This window comes from Chanos chanos, chromosome 8 (assembly GCF_902362185.1).
Source record: "Chanos chanos chromosome 8, fChaCha1.1, whole genome shotgun sequence".
NCBI lineage: Eukaryota > Metazoa > Chordata > Actinopteri > Gonorynchiformes > Chanidae > Chanos > Chanos chanos.
In genome coordinates, this window is record NC_044502.1 from 39,521,761 (window position 1) to 39,538,867 (window position 17,107).

Here is a 17,107-nt window from a genome sequence, read left to right on the forward strand (position 1 = left end):
CGGCAACCAAAAGTTCCGTTTTCGGTTTGGTGTGGAGAGTTGAAGTTTATAGAGAAATATTTTTACTCACCTCCAGTAAAAACCTCTCTGCTTCTGATGCCCGTCCGGCTGCCACGCACTGGAAAGTGGCATTCTGTCCTGCGTTGACCTCCACATCTCCAAGACGAGAGAAGTGAGGAGCTTTGTCTGAGAAAAAAAAAAAGAAGGAGACAAAGAGAGAGAGAGAGAAAACAAATATTTATGAACAGATTATTACAGATTTATCTGTAATAACATTACTAACACAGTGCATTCTTTAGACATGTTGTGAAGTAAGCTAAAGAAAGGACTCGATTGTAGAACAGCTGCGTTTTTTGGAAGGGGCAAGACAGCAAAGCAGCACGTCCTCCGATTCAACCCCATTGTGCGTTTTGGGTTTTTTTTTTTTTTTTTGCTTTAATTAAAGCGGTTTTGAGCGGGCAGCAGTCTTGATTTGTTCCAGGCTGACTGCTCTGCTGAAAGAACTGTCGAACTGTCACAGCATGGGTGACTCGGCTCTGCCTCAAAATCTTCTGAAAATTTTTCATAAGAAATTCACAGACTTTATTTAATCAATTTTAATAAGGTCTTTGGATATAGGATATTATTTCTTATATAGTATGCCAGATGCATATAGTTGTGGATATGAATGGGATTTGCACTCACACCCTGCACTTTACCACTAACATCTGCACTGGTTAGTTATCCCCCCCCCCCCCCCCCCCCCCCCCCGTCGTGTAATAGAAGCATTAGTAAAGTGCTCTTGCTGAGCATTAGAGACCGGTTTCTTTACAAAGGCAATCATTATCAACAAGAGCGGGAGTTATGCCAAGTCCACCCAACACTGAGATTAATGGACAGACAGTGTGAAACAGGGCCTGATGTGAGCAAGGAGAGGGAGCCAGTAATCCCTCATCTGGATGTGGGACTTAAGGACAAAGGCAAGTACCTTGGGTCTATCTGGGAAATGTTCTGACATGAGCAGGCTGGTACATTTCTGGCAACAAGATAAAGGGAATGGTTTGTTGATCTTCTTTGCGCAAAACCAAAAGGGCTTGTAGTTGGCCACTGGCCATTTTCCTCTGTCTACCCTTTTCTGTGGTTTATTTAAAATTCATACACATTTGTAAGCAAGGATAAAAACGCAATCCCTAAAATTCACCAAAATAAAAGAAGAACAAGTAGAGAGAGAAAAAAAAAAAAAAAAAAGAAGTGTCCTCCCTGATATGCATTCGAAACGCTGGTGCCTTCAGATGTGTCAGACCATATTCTTTAGTTTCCTCTGCTGCATCATGGACATTGCACTGGACTGCGGCGGTCGTCACTGAGAAAAGCGTTCGGGCTCAGGAGAATCAAAACTGTCAAGTGTACTTAGCAGTCTCCCAGTAATCAGCTGGATGAGACTACTTGATCTCATGCTAAATGTTCTATTTCTCCCTTCCTCTTTTTTCTTTCTCTTTCCTTTTTTCCCCCCCTTCTTTTTACGCTCAACATGCCTAATGGTGATTTCCTCAGCCTGGCATAACGCCACCTCAGACAATGTGCCCAGGTCCTGATGAGAGTCTTAATTATTTAATGGGCACAGTGGGGTTCAGATGATGCCATCTGCTGCCCACAGGAAGTGGAGGGGGCGGACAGGGTGTTGGAGCGGGTAGTGTGGGGTGAGATGCAACTACAGCGGGGTCCCTTGACCGGAGCATCTGGCGGTTGCTTCATTTCAAATTGGGCTTTATTATCATGTAATGGCAGTTTATCTGTTCACTCTGTTTAAATATGCATAAATGCCGCTGGCCTTTTTTTTTTATGACGGGTTTTCAAAAACACATAGTTTTTAGTCTAAGAACATCAATAAGTTTGTTTTTCTCAGAGTCAGATTCAACTCTCTGCGTTGTAGCAGACATCAAGTTCTGAACAAGTACCCCAAGGTGATGTTTTTCTGTCTCCCTCTGGGTAGTGGTGCAGCTATGGAGTCTCACTCTTTAAACAAGACCAGCTACCTTCTGCTTTTCTCCATCAAATGATACTTATTTTTTTTTTTTTTTAGAAGAGAACATTTTGAACTCTTTGACAAAAAGAGTGGATTTGGACAGCATATAACCTCTTCAAAACCTTCCTCAACTGTGGATTGTTCCTTTTGGACAGGAGAATGGGCATGTCTTTGACTTTCTTTTTGGACATGAAATATGAGAACACCTTTCAACTTCTCCCACAAAGATTTTTGGGTTCCCCCTGAGACTGAACAGCCTGCAAGCCTGTTCTTGCTTCACAAGCTCTGATTTTTTATGATGTGATCTCACAGGTTCACCATCACAGTTCATCTATAGCTGAGAAACAGCAGAGGGCAGATGCCTGGCAACCACATTTAAAAACGAACAAACTAAATAAATAAAAAAAAGAATAAAAACATGCAAATACGTTTCAGCCAAAACTGCAAACTCACAACTCTTTGTTTCGCAGTGCCGTGCTCTGTACCGAGGGCACCAAGAGGAACAGATAAACAAGATCCGTCATGTGTCGTTGTTAGTCTTATTTCACTTTATTTCATTTTTTAAAATTATTATTGGAATTTTTGACTGAAGAATATCAAGCAAGGTTTTTCCTACAGGCTTCACTGTATGTTAGTTACTAAAAGTCTGTCCAGGCCTGAGCGCTCATTTTTCCACTTAAACTCTGGCTTCGCTTCAGCTCTGAATGAGGGTCAGTGAGGGCAGGTAACATTTCTTTGATGAACTTCTTGCTCAGGGTACTTAAGAGGAGAGAAGCGTATGGAGCTGCTGATCTCCGAGAGGAGAGCTTGATATACCACCTGAAGCTAAAGCGGCAGGATAGTGAACAGGCTTTTTTTTTTTTTTTTTTTCCATTCTCAGCATATCAACTTCCTCAAACGCCTTCATATTCTGTGCTGTCACGATGCACCTCTTACGAACCCATGGGCAGATTTGTAATTTATAGATTCGCTGGGATAAAAACAGGACTGCAGGCAGAACTTACAGCAGGGATAGTTCAGCAGTAGGATGTCATCCACAGCGATGTAACCTCGTCGCTCCTTGGAGACAGTGGCCTCTAGTAGTACCTGACAAGAAAAAAAAAAACAACAGAAGATGTGATCATCAAAATGTATTTTAATATTTAAACACACACACACACACACACACACACACAGACACAAAATCTGTACTCGAACTCAAACTGTGTGTGAAAGCAGATCTGGGTTTGTTTTTTTTTTTTGCTGTAGAAAAGTTTCTTGGAACAGCTAGGTGCTAGCTGAGGCTGTCTGTCGACTTCTATCATAATGTTTGTCAGAGATTATGCTAAGTTACATTGCTTTTAGAATTCCACCCACACTTAATAGCGTGAGTCAGCCAGGTGGAGCGGGAGACAAAAGCAGAAGACTGCCGACTGTTAGTTCATACGTTCCCACATCCTCCCTGTCAGACTCTGGAATGGGAAACTCTGAAACTCTGAGATTCATTGGCGAAATGAGGGAAAGAAAATAGATGGTTCGTTCTCTGGGGGGTTTCCTTGGGCCTCTGGGAAATAATCCCAATATGTTAGGAGGTTTGATGTGTTGGAGTGTGATGCATGGGGTTCACTCGGTATTCGAAACACACTCATGCCCTCCGATACAATCCTATACGCACTCATGGAAAGATAACAGGAGTAGCGGGAACATGAGTCTCCCGGGGCCAAAGAAACTGCAAACCATTCAGGAGCACCGTATGAGTGGTCAAGGATTTCTAGTCAACTCAAATTAAATTCATGCTTAAAATAATATCACTAAGATGGTTATCGGATGTGCCCTGTAAACTGCTAAAGTCAGAATAATTTAGGGGAAAAAAAACATTTGGCTACCGATTGCTTAAAATATAACATAGCAAAATATAAGGGGATTTGACCTTGAAAATGTTTTATTATTTTTTTTTACTTTTTACATTTTTTTTTTAGGAGAAAGGGCAATCACTTGTCTATTTTTTTTTTTTTTAGTTATTCTAACTTAAATTTGTTACGGGCTCGCAGGGCGTGTGCAAAGATTTTCCGAGTATTAGGTGAGGTGATTTGTCACACTCACAACAACATCATCCTTACAGTTTCTGCATCACATATGATCTACGCACTGGACCACGGTTGCGACCATGACTGCCTTGTGGTTGAACTAAAGGCAAGTTTGGAAATGTTAAACACTGTTCTCATTAACACTAATGTGTCTTGATTTACCAACAATTCAGCATTACACTACATCGATTATTACAACGTATCGTAGCGTCGGTGACAGGAGCTGACTGTCTCAGAACCACTCCTGATTAGGATCTAAACACACATACACACAGGATCAGATGTGCCTTTCCACCGATTTAAAGTTCGCCCCGGAAACCAAGAAACAGCTTTGGCGACTCTCTTCTGACTCTAGAGTACGCTACCGCACATGAAGACAGATGCGAAACTTTAAACAGAAGTTTGTTGGACTCCTCACGTATGAAAATGTGAGAGGCACAGGCTGGGGAAAAGGAGAGCATTTCAGACTGCTGGAGGGAGACAGGCCTGGCTCAGGAACACACGGGCAGACCTAATCTCCCGTTGGATTGTTCTGCTCTATTCACAGACTCTGTCAGAGGATGATGCAAAGTTTAAAGTGATGAAGGATTATTTTAACATGGGCTGTTTTCATCTTCTGGAAGTTTCCAGGTCCACAACACTATCATTTGCCAACAATGTGCGTCATTGCCTGCTGTCTAGCCAGTCTGTCTTTGTGTGTGCGTGTTTGTGCGTGCGTGTGAGTGTCTGTACGTGTGTGTGTGTGTGTGTGTGTGTGTGTTTGTGTGTGTGTGTGTTTGTGTGTGTGTGTGTGTGTGTGTGAGCTCTTGTGTCATTCTTTATGTGTCTACACAACTGGGTGTCCTAAAAAAATGTTTTAATCTTTTTCAATCTCATTTTAGACTTTCATAGAAGTGTTCAGGTGAAGTGTTCCACATACTGATAAAAAGCCTCTTATGGAAGTGAGTAAAAGCAGGCAGTAATCAGGAGAAATCCCATTTCAACTGTACACTGCTGAGAAAGATTTCCTGGTGTCCACTTAAACTCCTATTGTTAGCCTAAAGCCTTTAATGTAGGATTGATTGCAACCTTGATTGATAGATCTGTAATTCTCCGTCATTAAATCTACAGGGGAAAAAAAAAAACTATCCATTTCATTTTCTTTGGTCGAAAAAGTTTTCTTCTTCATGCTTTTTTTTTTTTCTTTAGAGAGCACTTTACCGATAAAGGATTCCATCTGTGCATACTTCATTCTAATCAGCGGTTCCTCAGCTTTTCACTTTGTGAAAATATATGGGAAATGAATGTCTGACTCATGATGATTTGTGAATGAGATAAAGTGCCAGATTAGGAGAGGGCGTTAAAGAGTTGTGTCGTGCAGGGTTTGCATATAAAAAAAAAAACATACTTAAAAAAAATAATAATAATATGGCCAAGACATAATGTATATATTCCAATTAGGTAGCCTCTCTCTTCCACTCTGAGTCCTTAGTCCTGTAGATTCTGCATGGAGCTCAGTTCCCGGTCCTCATTATGAAGACGGAGAGAAAGATCACTTGTCTTTGAACCGCTCTCTGTTGAGCCACTCAAATCCTCCAGGACTGAGAGAGCCCGTTGAGATGGAAGGAAAGTCTAGGCCTTGCTAAGAGTGAAGGGGCAGGCTGTGCGTAGCATACAAGCCTGAAAGCAGGCTTAGAAAATCTCCACAAAGTCAAATTTGGTTTGTGTTGGTAATGGGGCTTCTCAGCAGGGGGGTTTCTGTGTGGGCAGAATAGGGTGGGATGGTGAGATTAAGGATACACCCCAGAGGGCTAGTTTAATTATGGCTCACTCAAACCGGCCCCCGGGTCCTCTACCCCCCCACCCCCCGCCCCCCCGCCCCCGCCCCATCTCTCTCTCTCTTGCTCTCTCTCTCTCTCTCTCTCTGTTTCTGCTTTCATTCAGAGCTGTGGGCCACTCACAACATGTCCGTGACCCCACACTTTTCCACAGACAGAGCTTAGCAACTAACCCCATCCCTGAGGACAACAACAAACAGTGATCAGCCTGAGAAGCAGAGAGCCATAGTTCACTCTGTCTCCTTCACTTCGCCTGTATGCGTGTGTGCGCGCGCGTGTGTGTGTGTGTGTGTGTGTTTGCCTGTTTTGTGCTTGGCTTGGAGAAACTGAATTAGAGAACTGAGGTAACTGAGACAGTCCTATGACAAGGAAGAGCAAGACAGATGGAGAGAGAGAGGGGGGGGGGGAAGAAAGAGAGAGAGAGAGAGAGAGAGAGAGAGATGGGCATTGGTAAAAGAACAGGGGAGTGATGGAAGGATGAGGAGGAGGATGTTTACAAAAATAAACCTTTATCTCCCACCTCTGCTGTCATCCTTCACTATATACCCATTAAGAACAGCTGGAGGGGAGGCAACAGCATAGTGTCCTCACTGAGCCTCTCTGAGAATTGTGGATGAGTGAGCATGGTGTGTGTGCACGTGTGTGTGTGTGTGTGTAAGTGTGTTGTGGCAAGGGAAGATGGTGTAAGACACTAACACTAACATAATGATAGACAGAAGGGGTTAAAAAAAAAGCGTGATCTGATAGAGCAATGCTACTGGAACGAATCAAGATTCAGTTCCCTGAGTTGTTTTTCAGCCTTACTGCTGTTTTTATGCAGTTTATGCAGTGTTTACCTCTGTTATAATTATAATTATTATCAATATCCACATTCATTCAATGCTTTAGTCCCTCCACTCTGCTACTAACAGCTTTAGCGGCAAACGTAGGAACTTGATATGTCTGCCATTGAAGCATTAATGAATTAGATTTCATTTCGTCTGTACGAGAGAGAGAGAGAGAGAGAGAGAGAGAGAGAGAAGGAAGTTTAGAAAGAGGGAACAGTGGGGATCTGACTCTATGTGGCAAGACTTGGCAGGCCCGATAACATCTTTAATATTTGATAACAAGGTTCCCGCCTATCTCAGACACCTACACCAATAACAGCAGAAATATATGACTGAGCATGGCAGACGGGAAGAGATTTCAAATCAAATATTTCAAGTTCAAGGTGATCTTTTTCTCTTCCTCTCTCTCTCTCTCTCCCCCTCTCTCTCTCTCTCTCTTTTTTTTGTGCTCCCTCCCTTCCCCCTTCCAGTGTCCCACTTCATTCTCACTTCATTTTCTCTTGATATTAGGATGTTAGAAACACTGCGATAGGAAGAGAGGTGGCACTGCCTGTCACATAAATATGAAAATTCATCTTATCAGAAGAAACAGTGTGTTGTTTCACACAACATGTAATATGTCTCTTGATATAAGATGCCTTTAAACACAACAGAATGTCAAAACAAACCCCACAGCCTATCAGACAGTGATAGCAGAAGTTTGAATGCACGCTATTCAATATCTCCAAAAAAAAAAAAACAAGATATATGACTCTATGTTCTTAATACAATATATAAACAGTTCTCTCCTCCTCTCTGGGGATCACAATATCGATAGCGACTCGGTGCCTGCGATATTACTGTGGGGAAGAAAATAACGCTGTTTGTGCTCCCACTCATTACGCCCGTCTGCAGACATCACATCCAGATAAATATTATATGAACTCCATTTAAAGAGGAACCGTACGAGGTTCTCTGTTCTTCTCCGAGCAATCTTTTGAGATTTCATTTTCGTGTTTATGTCAAGAGCGTGACCTGCAAAAAAAATAAATAAATAAAAAGAAACAAATAAAAAGAAACAAAAAAAAATAAAATGAGGGTGTTGGGGGGGGGGGGGGGTTAAGAGATTCTCCCTTATCCTCATCCAGTGGTCCTCAACATAAGTGCGTGTAATCACATATAGGCTGTCTGACTCTCTCTGACAGCACACTCATTTGTACTGGAGAGCAGCAGACCTCTTCAATTTGGACTATCGCTTCAAACCCGCAGAGAGATCAGCTAGCTGCCGGCTCAGGCCCTGAAACCAACACTACTTTAATATTTAAAGTCACACGGTTTAGCACTAAAAGCCTCCAGTGAGTATTGACTGGAGCGTGCTGAGACCACCTGTGAAGCTGAACTTGGATGACTCTGCCAAGCATTTTACCCCTTGATGCTTTATTTATCCATTGTCTTAAATGAAACTGCTGACACAACTGTTCCTGGTCTATAGGGGGAAATTCGTTGAATCTGTTAGTTCTACTTGTAGATTTTTCCCTATTATTTAATGCTGAATGCACAGGGTTTCTTCAGTCCTCTCTTTTTTTCCTTTTAGCTTTTTTGTTGCCTCTATATCTCACACCCTCTCTCCTTCTCTCTCCTTCTCTCTCTCTCTCTAACTCTCTGTGTGGCTGGACCTGGGCACATTGGTTGTTGATGGCAGCTAAAGAGGCTGAGCAGGGATTAGCTATGTAAGCCTCCACTGTGAGCTTCTCAACCTCTCTCCCTCTTTCTCTCTCTCTCTCTCTCTCCCTCTCTCTCTCTCATTGTGTGTTGTGGAGAAAACCATTAGGAGGAAGCCCAGCTGCACTGAAATTGAGGGGGGGGGGGGCGCACAGAGGCAGCAGGGCCGACAGAGGGACTGAATGATGAGAGACTGAAGACTGGAGCACTGAGGGACCTCTGTAAGAGGACAAATAAAGGTTTCTCTTATAACTTCTCTTTCATTCTCTTATCACTTCTTTTCCATCTTTCTCTCTCGTCTCTCCCTCTCCTTCATTCCCGATTCAGAGCTCTACAGCGTACGGTGGAATTTTCTCTTCATTTGTTACAGCTATTTCTCCTGGAAAACATTGCTGCCTTTTACACCATTTCTAAAGGCGCTTGTGAACTCCCCAAGCACTAACACTCAAGCCTGCATGAACATGAAAAAACCACTATCCAAACAGGCCACAAGGTTTCAAAGCTACCCTGTTCATGACATCTCTCCAATCAGGGGGCGGGAGGAGGTAGTGAAGTTCATCTCTGCTTTGAGAGCCGCTACCCTGTTGTCCTGAGAATTGCCTCTGCTCTGCACCCCGACAAATGCCACGGGCTTAACTTGAGAATGTGACTCAGTGTGGTTCCACGAAATGAAGGAGCAAAAGAGAGAGAGAGAGAGAGAGAGAGAGAGAGAGAGAGAGAGAGAGGAGGAAGAGAAAAAGGGAAAGAGAAATATAAGGAGCAGCAGTAAGAATAATAGATGAAAAACAGTATGAGGAGAGAGAGAAAGGTTAGAAATGCAGGAGGGAACTTAAACAGAAATGTAGAAACTTAGAGGAAGAGAGAAACAGGAAAGAGAGGAGGACGAAAAGAAACTGTGTAATTGTGTTTGGCCGTCGAAAATGGCGTCGTGGTTCGACAATCATTAAGAACAAAAGCTTGAGAAGAGCTGCGGTCTGGACGCGGCTTTAAAGCGCCATGCTAGGTTTGGTCGCGCGCTAAGGCCCACGGACTAGCTTTGTTTTGTGATGCCATTGATCGGGACAGCTTATAATCTTCCAGCCCAGAGCCTGATTCACTCAGATAGCTCCCAGAGTGAATGTACTGCTGAGAGAAAGAGCAAGCTCATCAGAGCGTCAAATGCCTCAGCTGTTACGACAGCCATTCAGACACTAGACCCGCTCTAAGCTTGTTACACGTACACATCCACCAACCGTCCATAGCCCGGCCTCCGGACACACAGATTTTCAACTATGTTTTAGAACAACAGAACCTGGGAGTTCAGCTTTACTATTACATCATCGTAACATTGGATGAGGACTAATGAATGTGATTCCATGTGTAACAGATAGACTAAATACAACAAATCATAATCATCAGTTTGTTATAGTGAAAAAAAATTACAATTAATGTGCATATATAGCAAACCAGTTTTGTAGTAAACGCAGTCTGAGACTACATACTGTAAATTTCAGTCCCAGTTCTGCTTGCCAAAATGTTAGCGTTTATAGGGCGATGCTATATTTTTGATTTGAGCCGTCATGAGTGAGGCCGCTTGTCTGTCACTTCTAAAGCCTGATGTGCTTCATTGTCATGCTTGGCACTATCTACACAGGGTTGCTCCACCTTTCGCTCCCGTTGGTACGAGAACGAACTATTATTTACACAGGAAGGTCATATCTTTCATTGGCCCATGGAAGTTAATTAAGTCTGAAGGATTGACAGTTCTCGATAAAATGCACACTACTCAACTTAATTGCTTTCTGACAGCTCCGCAGAGTTTGCAGAAAGGAGAAATTGAATTTATGGATGAGGCCCTTGTGCCCGCCTGCCGGTCCGCACCACGCGACAGCCCCACACAGCGCTGCCAACGTACCAACCGGTGGCGCCAATCAATCAGAGTTCAGGGGAGAGGCTAAGTCAGTAGGGCTGTCATGGTTGGATATTTCATAAACTATGTTGTGTTATTGCATTGTGGAGAGAGGTCTAAGCAGCCAGGGGCAGTTGAGTAAAACTGTCACAACTCCATTTCAACCCATCAACATATTCCAGTGTTTTTCTAGCCCTACAGTGATAACCCACATCCACACAGCGATCGATGCTAATTAAACAGAGCGGGGTGGGGGGGGGGGGGGTGTTGGGGGGGGGGGGGGTGATTATCCAGAGGGTTGCCCCCATATAGTCCTGTGTTTCGTAATGCAGTATACTGAGGTCAGCTGAAATGCTCAAATACATAATCATGACCCTTTTTCTTTAATCTTCGTTATCTCAACATAAATTTCACATAAGTTTGGCTAAGTCGTCTTCTCTGAATCTACCTATACTATTCTAAACTTTTAATCTTGTGAGTGAGAATCCAACTTCACACTTGGAGGGCCCATTTGTCATTCTGAACTGATGTCTACACTCCTCTTTCAATTTTATCACTTCTTACCAAGCCTTTGATGACTTAAATTAGATGAGTTAGTGCCAAGCTGGGATAAAAATGTGTTAACAAGTGAATCCGCTGAATTGAGGCTGGGAAACATCGCTGTAGGACAGTTCTGCTTTTGGAAAGAACAGTGCGGTGCATGTTCGCGTAGAGCAAATGCTTTGAAATGTGTTGAAATGGTGGCAGTTAATATGATGGGAGGAATCACAAATTATTGAAGCCATGTGATTGGAGCAGATGTCCTCACCTGGTATTCGTTGGGCCAGAAAGTGCTGACAGCCAGCTCCACTTGGTGCCACTGGCGGCCGTGAGATCCCGAAGCGTTCCACACGGGGATGCCCAGCGGTCCGCCGTTCACACGCACGTACACGCGCAGCGTCCCGGGGCTGTGGCCATCACGGCTGTACAGGAAATAGCTGAACTGAACGCAGTGCGTGTCGTTCTCACTCAGCGTCTGGAGCAAGAGCTGAGCCCTCTGTCCCGCTGTGTGCTGCGAGGAGTTCACCATCATGTAGGAACCTGGGGAGGGGAAGGGAAGAAAAGCAGAAGGATTTCGGTGATGAAAGGGTCATTGGAAGGTCGTCTCCATCACAACCAGATCTGACATCACCTAAACGCAATTACCAACTACCGCACAGCTCACGGCTGCTAGGCTGCAGGTTTAGTGTGGAAGGAGATGTTGAAATTATTGATTTGGTACATAAGTCAAAGATTTATTCGAAAGAGTGTAGAAATTGCTTCATCCATTAACACACATTCAAAAAGCCTGGTGCATAAAAATGGCAGATTTGCAGTGGCTGTCATACACGCATCCTCCCTGCGTCTGGGTGGAGGCCAGAGAAAGTGCACTTGGGGAGGATAGTAAAGATCTTTAGCAGGTAACTGACAAAGACCCATTAGCATAGAAACTCTGTGTTCTCCTCACAATAATGGAATGCGCTTTAGCATAATTCAGTTTGTGCGTTTCCTTCTGTTATAAAAGTGGTTTGATTGGCCATGTACTTGTAAACTGCTTTGGGAAAAAGCATTTTGTGTGAAGTTCTGAGCATGACAATGAGTAATTTTTAAAACAGGGGCAGTTTTTTTTTCAGATTGTTCTGAAACTACTGAAGAAAAGACAGAATAAAAGAAAATGACAGACAGGAAAGCAGACTGCATGAGCATATGAGTGAAGTATGAGAAGCACTTAAAATTGTCAGGTCATGATGAATGAATGCTAAAATTTCTGAACAGTTTTCAGACTCCTGGCTTTCAAAGCATCTCTGTGGTGTATTTGTGCTATTGGAGAAGGCATTCAAAATGATTTGTTCAGTGGGTTTGACATTCTAGGCAACACTTTTTTTTGCAGCCAAAGGGTGGGTGGGGCAGGCATTCAGAGGACAACACAATAGAAAAAGAGGCTCAAAGTTTTCCAGCCTAAGCTGTTCTTGAACTGTAGCATACCGCTTTACAATCTCCCAAGACTGTTACAAGTGCTAATCTTAGACAACAAAGAGATGCATTTGTAGAGATCTAGGTGTATCATCTGTATACTCAACAGTACAGATCAGACACACACACGCACACACACACGCACACATAACATTTACTGATACCGACATTATGAATCTATTAGCACCTGAAATTTTTACGCATTGGCATTTCCAGTGACAGAAAACAATCCTCCTAAAACACTCCAAGACAAGAGGCAGATTCTATGAGGCAGACTGAGGCAGATACTATTGAGGCAGATTCTATGTCAACACTGCACATAACACACACACACACACACACACACACACACAGAAGTGAAACTGATCATTTGAAGATATGGTATCATAATGTCACGCAGATCTGCATGAAACATGCGTAGGATGCACATAGGCACATCTTTTGTCTGTCTGCTTTTGTCTTTTGCACCTGTAGCTCCAAAACAAATTATCAATGCATTAATCGTTACCGAAGTAAAGATGAAAAATATACAGTGTTGTGATATGGGTTTTTGGTCCAACCCTTAGACACACATACACAGTGAGACACAGAGAGACACATCAAAGAAGATGTATACAAACATACACACACATACACACACACACACACACACACACACACAGATACACATACACACAAACACGCACGTACACCCGCAGACGAGTGGTTCATCAGGCTCTCGGGCATTAATCAGTCTGACACTGTGATTTCAGACAGAGGACAGAGGGACACTGTGGTTGGTCGTTCCATCTGCAAGGTGAGGAGTGGGGGCCGCGACGGTAATTACTGATGAGACTACGGTGCTCTGAAGGACCCCAGCATCATGTCCCTTTGCCTTTCCTTAATCAGGACAGGGCGACCCACACACCCTTCAAGTCCACCTCTGCTAACAAGATTAAAACTACAACGCCAGGAGACCTTGTGTACCAACCCGGTCAGAGCTATCAGGGTTCTCCCTTCTGAGGTTTCACTTGTGGATTCTTATGAGGAATGTTCAGCAGCTTTCAGAACATTCTCGTTGCCTTGGCACCAGGGTTTGTCAGAGTGGTCTTTCCACATCTGTCAAGAGTTTGAATTATCAGACAGATGGATAGTAATCTTTTCATTAAAATGCAGGAGTCCTTCTCTTTGGTAGAAGGTTACCTTGGACAACTGAATTATGAGTTTATGTGAATTATGAACCAAGGGAACAGAGGTAACAGTGAGGACAAACTTCACCTTTACCTGACTCACAAATACGAGTGCAAATATCATTCTGCGAGTGTAAATTGCCTCTGAGCCAAGGAGAGTTCTAGCCAAGATGCTATTCCTCCATCTCTCTCTGTACATGACTTTGTCCTGTAACTCAGCACACTGGGGCATACATGACTGCAGAGAAGCACTTGATTCCATTCATTTACAATGATTCATTCTTTAACTATGGCAAGAAACTGGCAGGCTGGTCACAAAAGTCCATATTAAAAACATCTTAATGTCTTCAGAGAACATGAAGTACACTGGCGAGTCTGACTCAAGGAAAATACACTCTTTAAGTCGAACGCACGTGGGCAATTTTCGTTACGCTCTGTCTGGGTTTGGCTCATATCTCATGACTGGGCCTCATATGTTAGGTTGTGTGAGGAGGTGTCTCAACTCAGCCCTTGATTTGTGTGTGCTCAGCGGGTGAGGAGCTGTGCTCTCTACAGGCGTTTTGGTTAATTAGATTTCTCAGCAGTTCCCATATATTGCACCCAGGGGATCTCAAAGAGGTTGTAAAAAAAAAAAAAAGAAAAGAAAAGAAAAATTGATGGAGATAGAGGGAGAGAGCACAATTCATTTTAGCAAAACCGTCTTTATGGGTGTATTATATATGCTTCAGTTGTTATTCACACGCCGTGTGGATTTGTTGACCATAAAGAAAATGTCAAATTAACAGTTAAGTTTTATATAAAGTTCTTATAGGCCAATACGCTTTAAAAGAGAATCCGAATGTACAAAATCATTGAAATATCCAACTCTGGACCTGCGGCTCAAACAACAGTTGTTTGGTGACAGTGTGTGTCAGAACTAATTGTGCTCCTCTGAGGAGAGATGATTTATTAAATCATACAAGTCAAATCAGAGGTGGTGGCTGATGCAGAAACTCAGCCTGTTTTGTCGGCACCCTGGCTGTGTTTACCTATTTTAGGGTCTGGTGGGAGAGGGTGGCAGCAGGGCAGATCTCAGAGATGGCACGGTGCCCGCGGTTTCTCTATCGTGCCCGTCTGTCTGAGGGCAGGGTACAGCACTGATCACACAGCAAGAAGACATCATGCTGAGTACACATCAGAGACGGAAAAAGGGTGGGGTGGGGTGGGGAGGGGGAGGGGGTTAGCAGGAGTGTTATTTTTCTTCCTGTGCATTGGAATCATGCAGGATTTTTAAAACTGTAATTACATAATTCCAGACTGTTAAAGGAAATGGTTCGATTTTGAATGGCAGGCCTTGAAAAGTACATCCCAATTGTTTCAGTAATGAAAGAAAATTGTAGCCTCTGAAAGGTTACACAGACCTTGGGCTAAAGACTGGGTGGGGGGAAAAAAAAAAAAAAAGACTAGATCGTTCTGTTCTCTAACTGAGAAAGAGACTGTGTGGTACACAGTGGAACAGCTTGACTAAAGCCTACTGATGCAGGCAAAGCAAAGTCCCTGTTCCCTCAAAACAGCTCTGAGCAGATCCGTGGATGAGCCAGCGTTGACCAAGCTACGACCACCCAATCTCACCAAGCTCCTCCAGCTCCCTCCGGCTCAAACCACAGAGAGATTTTCTTACCTGATAGATGAACTCATGGTAAAAGAGATCACCAGTGGCCAAACCGTTGGTCCTGAGCACTTACAGAGAGGCTGAAGAGTCATTTCTCATTGCACGCAGTCACAGATGAGGGATGACTTGCCCTGATGAAAGGCCGAGGGCCCCAAAATAATTTGTAACGCGAAAACAACATTTCATAATCTAGGTTTTCACTCGATTCGTGCACTATGCAGCTGGTCACTCTGTTTGTTTTCCTCGCATGAGGAGAGCCTTTAAAGCATTTCTGTCTGAATATGATTATGAAACCTTTTGAGAATTTATGTTTTCATATTTAACCAAATTCTTAACGAATAAAATCATTCGACGGACAATTAGATTCCCTGAGCTGTAGGATATTTACAAAAGCCTAGAATAATTTGTTATTATCTGACAATAAAAAGTTCAAAGATTAACAATGGCAACTGCTAAGATTTGCATGAAAATAAATGAAATTAACAGATACAAATTCCAATCCAAAGTAAATAAAAGAACCAAAATATTTATAAACTACAAGTATTCATTAGCATTATAAATTCCAACGCTCCAAAAAATAAATTGAGCTAAACTGCAGCTGGTGGAGTGAATGAAAGTAAATTATGCTAGATGTGGAATCATTTCGATGTTTCATTTCCAATAAATTTTCCTCCTACAGTGATGCCCGCGATAAGGCTTGTCCTGAAATGAATAATGTCCAACACATATTACTTTATGCATAACTGGTCATACATATTCAGCAATATCCCTAATAATGACCCAATGTTTTATTACAGTACATGATTTAAGAATATTGCTTTTTCAAAGGTTAGCAAAGGTTTTGTGTGAAACAGAGCTTGTGCAAAAAAAAGAAAAAGAAAAAGAAAAAGAAAAGAAAAGAAAAGAAAAGAAAAAGCTTTGTTGGTCCATAAGAACCTCCTTCTCTTTCTGACAGACCATGTGATAGCTTAAAAAATTGAAAGAATTATTTGCTGCTTATTTTCTAAAGCGATAAACTTTTAACCTCTCTTTTCTTAAATTGTTCCTTTCCTTTATTTGCCAGCTGGTACGAATTGTATCAGCGTTGACGGGAATATAGGAGATGAGAGACACTAAGTTGCAATACATCTAGATATTACACCAATGTGTGTGGAAAATGAAAATTGCACAAGAATGTAAAAATCCTTTGAAGAACAAGCTCTAAAAAGCAAACTCAGAGAGGAGTGTTGAAAACCACAGACACATACCATAAACTCAAATTAGTCTGGACAACTCAAAATACTGAGAGAGCAGACTGTAACTCAACAGTTTTGGTCGTTCCTTGAAATATGTTTTTAAGTCTTAAAACTTTACGGGTTTACAGAGAATTGCTGCTCAATAACTGAAGGACTCCACAGTATCCTTTAGATAACGGGCGCGGTCATATATTAAGTTAACCTTTGATTATCGTCCCGTTCGCACGGACACTGCGATTCTTTCCTACACGTATAGCAGGCACATACACACAGACCTCCAACACAAAATGACCTTTTGAGAATGATGCCACAGTGGTCTGTGAAATCTGATAAAGCCACATCCATCCGCCACTGACCCTCCCAAGGGCACAGGAACATCCATAACAAGATTAGGAACGATCAGACACATCATAATTCATACACAGCCCTGCAGGAGCACAGCCACTCACTGAGATGCTATCTCTCAGGGAACAGAGTGAGAGACACACAGAAAGAGAGAGAGAGAGAGGGATAGAGAGAGCAGGAGGGAGAAGGAGTTCAACAGCAAAGAAAAAAGAGACAATGAAAGAGAGAGAGAGAGAGAGAGAGTGAGAAGAGAGAGAGTAAGGAGAGAGAAATATATATATAGATATAGGTATACAGATAGAGAGAGAGGGGGAGAGAGAGAGAGAGAGAGACAGAGAGACAGAGAAGGGGAAAATGTAGGAGAGTCACGAAGGTAAGAGAGAGAAGAAGACAGAAGTAGAAGGGAGAAAT

The 17,107-nt window shown here is 42.7% G+C and overlaps 1 protein-coding gene across 4 annotated transcripts in view; it reads right to left on the reverse strand.

Moving 5' to 3' along the window:
- Positions 1-17,107, reverse strand: part of ptprub (protein tyrosine phosphatase receptor type Ub) — a 135,111-nt gene that overhangs the window by 53,295 nt on the left and 64,709 nt on the right. For all 4 annotated transcript variants that reach the window (XM_030781236.1, XM_030781235.1, XM_030781233.1 and 1 more), the window contains exons 3-5: positions 11,113-11,384; positions 3,010-3,091; positions 71-186 (exon numbers count right to left, since the gene is read on the reverse strand). In XM_030781236.1, coding sequence (XP_030637096.1) covers positions 71-186; positions 3,010-3,091; positions 11,113-11,384 — 470 coding nt within the window. The remainder of the gene's footprint in view (positions 1-70; positions 187-3,009; positions 3,092-11,112; positions 11,385-17,107) is intronic.